At 46.7% G+C, this 6,112-nt stretch overlaps 1 protein-coding gene across 1 annotated transcript in view; it reads right to left on the bottom strand.

The window, feature by feature from the left end:
- SVEP1 (sushi, von Willebrand factor type A, EGF and pentraxin domain containing 1) overlaps window positions 1-6,112 on the bottom strand; it is a 181,787-nt gene that overhangs the window by 79,338 nt on the left and 96,337 nt on the right. Inside the window, 2 exon segments of the mRNA XM_032764936.2 lie at window positions 4,988-5,163; window positions 5,872-6,073. Of these exon segments, the coding sequence (XP_032620827.2) occupies window positions 4,988-5,163; window positions 5,872-6,073 (378 nt within the window).

Genomic DNA, 6,112 nt, shown 5'->3' with positions numbered 1-6,112 from the left:
CCCCCCCTTGTCTGTTGACGTAGAACATGCAGGCAATGTTGTCTGTCATTATGCGTACATGTTGATTCCTGATTAGTGGGAGGAAACGACGGCAAGCATTCAGGATAGCTCGAAGTTCTAGAATGTTTATGTGTAGGGAGGTCTCGGAAGGAGACCATAGGCCGTGGACTGTATGGTGGGAGATATGGGTCCCCCATCCGGTGAGGGATGCGTCGGTTGTCATCATCACCGTGGGTGGAGTCTGGAGAAAGGGGACTCCAGAACAGAGGTTGTCGGGGGCTATCCACCATATGAAAGAGTCCTTGACCCGGTAAGGAATGGTCAATGGTTTGTGTAGTGAGTGGACGTTTGGTTTGTAAACCGTGGCCAACCAGGCTTGGAAGAACCTCATGTGGAGGCGTGCATTCTGGACCACGAAAGTGCACGAGGCCATGTGCCCCAGTAGTTGGAGGCAGTCTCGGGCGGCGACCTGAGGACTGCTGCGAAGTCTCGTAGCCAGGAGTTTTATAGTATGGAAACGGTCGGGTGGAAGGGATGCCTGTCCGGTTGTGGAGTCGAGGCTTGCACCTATGAAGTCCAGGTATTGGGTAGGACTTAATGTGGATTTGTTCTCGTTTATTTGCAGGCCCAGGGATTGAAGCACTCGATTGTGATCTTTGTGAAGCGGAGAGCCTGTGAGGAGGCCTTGAGATGGCAGTCGTCCAGCTAAGGAAATATTATAACCCCTTGTTTTCTGAGGTAGGCCGTGACTACAGCTAGGAGTTTGGAGAAAACGCGGGGGGCAGTGGACAGGCCAAATGGCAGAACTCTGTATTGGTAATGCGTCGAGCCAAGATAAAACGGAGAAAACATCTGTGGGTTGGGTGGATAGTGACGTGAAAATAGGCGTCTAGTAGGTCGAGGGCTGAAAACCAATCGCCCTGTTCCAGTGCTGGAATTATGGTGGTGAGAGTAACCATCTTGAACTTTTGTTTCTTGATGAAATTGTTGAGTCTCCTGAGGTCGAGGATCAGTCCCCATCACTCCTTTTCTTCCTGTGTAAGAAATGTGGGGAGTAGACCTTCCCCTTGTGCATTTGGGTACGAGCTTCTATCAGCACCCCAGGTGAAGAAGGTGTTAACTTCTTGCAGGAAGGTGTGGCCTCGTGAAGGTGCTCCTGAAGAGAGATGGGAGAGGGTGGGTGGGTGGGAGGTATGGAGAGGAAGGGACGAGAATACCCCGTGGTAATAGACACTCTAAGGACTCCACTGTCGGTGGTAAATTCCGCAATTGGTGTAAAGAATGGCTGTGACGGTTGTCCAGAGATATAGTGTAGGCAGTACCTGCACTGAAACAGGGGCGACGTTCACGGAGACCTCGACAACAGGTTCAAATTTGCTTATTAATTTGAGGAGGTTGGGGCATCCCGGAAGAAGTGGTGCGACCCGACGCTGGTATCTGGACCTCTGGCGCTTGGGGTTGTGTGATGATCCTAGCTCTCGGGAATGTTCTGAGTAAATATAGGGGTAGCACGGAACGGTGGTAAGGTTGTATCTGTAACTGTCATCTTCTGCTTTAGGGTCTGGGATACCTAGACTCAGTGTTGCTCGTGAGTCCTTCATAGAGTGCAGCACCTCATTAGTGGTGGCAGCAAAGAGTTTATCACCATCAAAGGGGAGAGTCCTCTATGGTGCTCTGAACCTCACAGAGAAAGAGAGAAGAGAAGAGAAAAGCAGGAACCTCGTCGCATGACGACCGCGGTAGCGGTGGACCTTGCTGCAGTAATTGGCTGAATCCAGAGCCGCTGCAGAGCCGTCCGGATATGATCTGCCTCTCGAGACTAAAGCTGTAAACTGTTGTTTCTTGTCAGCTGGAATGTGGTCAATAAAATCCATAAACTATTACAGATTTATAGTCGACTTGCCAGAATTGCGGTGTAATTGGCAATTCGAAATTGCAGTGTTGAAGAGGCATATACCTTATGACCCAGCAGGTCTAAGCATTTGCCATCTTTGCTGGTTGGGGTATGGCAGAAGTATGCTTTTGTTCTATGATCGCTGCGTCCACTACCAAGAGTTTGGCGCAGGATTGAAAAAAGGAATCAGAGCCCTTGAGGGAATGAAGTATTTCCGGTCTGCCTGTTTGCAGGTCAGCTGGATTGTGGCTGGAGTCTGCCAGATGGAATTTAGCAGTTCCAGAATGGCTGAGTTAATTGGCAATGCTAGCCTGGATGACGAAGATGGTTGCAGATGTCAGTAGCTCATGTCGTTGGTCCGGTACCCCTCCAAAACTAATTCTGAGCTCACTGGCCCGCGTTTGAAGAGATCTTGAATTTTGCAAGTCATCAAGATGCAGGGGAGGGAAGGAAGTAACGCCTCCTCATGTGTTGACTTGGGTTGGCAATCAGGTAGTATGGATCAGAAGCTGGAGTTAATTGATCCTGACGGTGGGAGGGTGCCGCCAAGTGGTCATAGGATTTGGAGTGTGTGTCTCAAGCGAGTAGAGGAGTGGGCATGCTGCATGAGGGAAAGATGTCACAGGAGCCCAATACTGCCATGGTGATGGAAAAGGCATAGGTGGTGGCAATCCAGGGATTCACACACCAAGAGGTGGATCTTGCGATTGGTGTGGGACAGTTTCTATGTCCGCGGAGGCAGGGCTCTGGGAGTAAAATGCAGTCTGCAGTGGCACATCAGCCTGTGGTCAGACTCCTCCTCACTCGAGGAAGGCTGTTCAAACCTGAGTCATTCGAATAGGGACCATCCCCAAGAAATGGTGACTGCAACATGGGTGACACTAGGAGGTCACTTGATGGGTGTATTGCAAAGGCGGAGCAGTCATAGGCGAAGGCATGTAGAGCTGCTGTGAGGAAGCCTGGCGCTGGTACCGGAATTTTTTTGTCTTGGCTCCGTGCCAGGACGGTAGCAAAGGCCGGTGCCGCAGGCGGTGCCGTGCTATGAATAGCAGGCTGCGGTGCCCCGCCCCGTGCCTGAATCGTCGGTGCCGCATTCAGTGCGGTGCCGACAGGTGCTACAATCGAGGTAGGACTACGGAAGCCTGTTGCCTCAGCACCAGGGACTCCCGCTGCCGCCGACAGCAACGGCGGATTGAGCACGGTACCGGAGGAGCCCGGCTCATCAAATTACTGAGGCGGGGAAACGCTGGTAATGAAAACCTGACAAGCTGACCGAGAGGGTTTAACAGCGAAGCTTCCTGTTGCTTGTAAGTGCTTCTCTTTGGCTGACTTTTTAGTTTTTTTGAAGGCTTAGAGCTGGGGCTGGAGGCAGAGTCTGTGCCAGGTCTGAGGTAGATTGCAGGGATTTTGAAGTAAAATAAGCTTTAAATTTAACTCTCTGTCCTTCCTAGCCCTGGAGCTTAACTTAGTGCAGTGAGGGCATTTTTGAGGAATATGGGTCTCCCCAAGCATTTTACACACTTGGAGTGCCCATCTGAAAGAGGGAATGCGTCCTTACAAGAAGAGCAGCGCTTAAAACCTGTGGAGCCAGGCATATTGAAGCGCTGACGAACCAGAGAAATTTTTTTTTTTAACTAGTAGGAAAGGTAGGTAACACTAATAACGGTAAATAACAGAGAAAAAATAGCTAACTACAGGAATACTAAGATAAGGAAAGAAAATACTAAGGAGTCTGCTGAGCTCCGTCTCAAGCCGGGGGCGGTAGAGAAGGAACTGAGGGTACCGGCCGCGCATGCTCTCTAGTAACACTCTCAGAATGAGTGACAGGTTCTAAGCATGCGTGGCCGGTAGGAGTACTGCTGCAAAAAATCTTCGATCGAAGGCGCAGGGGCGCACCGACACCTGAAGTGGAGCACCCACAGGGACATCTCTCGAAGAAGAACAGTTGGTTAACTGTTGCTTTAAATTATCCCTTCTCAATGTTTCAAAACTATACAAAGTGTTAAAATACCATGCAGAAAAAAGGAGCATTTGATTCCAAACAACTGAACCACATGTAAGACTTGATGGCAAACGCTGTAATGCCCCACACAAGTACATTCTGTTTTATCTCATCTAATATTAGCACTAACATTGGAGACCAGTTTGTGGGTGGCATCACGCGGGCATGAGAGTGAGGACAGAGGTGCCAGATGCCTTCCTGCATTGTGCCCAGGCTTTGGAGAGAGCCAGAGTGTGGTTGGGAACGGAGGGAGGGAGCACAGAATCCTGCAGGAGCTTCACCATTAAAAATAGAAACCATGCTATGTTTCTGAGAAGACTGTTCTCTGGAAGGTCTCTGGAAAGCATGGACCTTCCACTGCTCTTCCGCTCTCCCACGCAATAACATATTGCATGTTCTTTTAATGCTACAATGCAACAGTTGCTCTGAATGGAAAACATTCCAAATACTGTATATTATGCAACCTGTTAAGTGTCTCTCATTTTCAAGCAGGTAGTTAAGGGCTTGATCATCCTCCAGTTGCAGTCATGGGGGGTTTTGTCACTGATTTCAGCAGTTCTAACAATAAACAAATCCTAATTTCTTCCTCATATCAAAGGAAATAATGAAAGAAGGGGACATAAAACAGTTCTGTCATTCATATTCTAGCAAATGTAAAAACGTGTCATATACTGTGAGGAAGAAGTATTACTGAAACTAAACTCCCAAAATAGGCCTGAAAATTATGAGAAAAAAACCTCTAAGTACACGCTTCCAAACCAAAATCACTCCTGAGTTTAACACAGGCATCCAGTTGTGAGATCAATTCTCACTAAAACATTCTCTAGTCAATTTAGTCAACGCATTTCTTCTATGGGCAGGATTCTGCCATCCTTACACAGCCTGTGTTAGACCTTACTCCATGAATATTCCCATTGGTTGCAATGAGAGACTACTCATGGACTAAGGTACTACCCAGCCTGAAGAAGGATGAAAGAATTCAGTTCTACATAAATGCTGAACACAGAAATAAACAAAACCTTCCAAGCCTTGCAAGCCCTACAATAACAAGAAAAAAGAAACAGAGCCAAACAAACGTTAACAAGATATACCAGGGATTTTTGATCCTACAGAGAGACCTCTGCCTCCATCAGACAACTTCCCATCAATATACACATTCCAGGCTCCATTCATGCATGTCCAGGTGACTGCAATGTGATGCCAGTTGCCGTCATTCACAGAGGGACAATCTGTGATCCTCTCTTTCCCATTCACATAAAGAACCCAGCTGCATAAAAAGCAGATACCAAGGCACATTCAATCACATGCAGAGGTTTAATAAATATATCATTCTCTTTCAAGAAAATAAAGTTTTATTCCTGCTTGCTACTCCCTACACAGGAAAAGTCATTTACTGAAGGAGGTTAAGTTTCCCCAGCTCACACAGGAAATCCCTGCTGCCATATTTCTTCCCAAAGAGAAGCCTTGGGAGTCATCATGATCATATTCACAGACAGTGAAATAAGGGGCAATTTCCACATGTTTAGCTCTGTAAATACTATCAAAAAAAGGAGTTTCAGTCATGTTTTTCAGTGGATTCCTAAACTTCAGCTCTTCTTGGTGTCTCACAGCCCATGGCCAGAGAGTCACAGCAATCAACATGCCTGCTGATAAGCTCCTTTTTAATGTAAATGTCACATTAAATACATCTTTTGTATTCTGTGTAAAAGAGACAGGGAGAAATATTCTGCCTTCTGAGCATTGCTACTTTGTTGCAACCACCAGTGCCCAAAAAAATGGTTTTGGAATTAATTACAAGGAAAAAACAGTAAGAAAGGGCAACTCTGGCAACAAAGTTTTGATTCAGATTCAGCTATGAACTTCCCCAAAGACATGTATTGTTGGAATTTGGCGTTTTAGTTCAGATTCCTCTCTATCAATTAAAACGCAGTTCTAAATCTAGACAGAAAGATGATAATCCTATTGATTGATTTACCCATTGTAATCTGTTAGCAGAAATGCATTGTCACTTCCATTCTCCACTGCATAAGAAATTGGAGTCCCATAATTAGTAGTGTCAGCTGATCTCATCCAGAATGCACAGGTGATGTCACCAAGTGATGGGAGAATATTGTCAAGCAAAACATAGCTATAGATACCAGACACTTCAAAATCCAGGTTAAAACCAGAGGACTGTTCTGCAACAAACAAGAACAATTTTCAGATGCACATTCGTG

This window comes from Chelonoidis abingdonii, chromosome 6, assembly GCF_003597395.2.
Source record: "Chelonoidis abingdonii isolate Lonesome George chromosome 6, CheloAbing_2.0, whole genome shotgun sequence".
In the NCBI taxonomy this organism is placed as follows: domain Eukaryota; kingdom Metazoa; phylum Chordata; order Testudines; family Testudinidae; genus Chelonoidis; species Chelonoidis abingdonii.
This window is presented reverse-complemented; position numbering and strand designations above follow the sequence as displayed.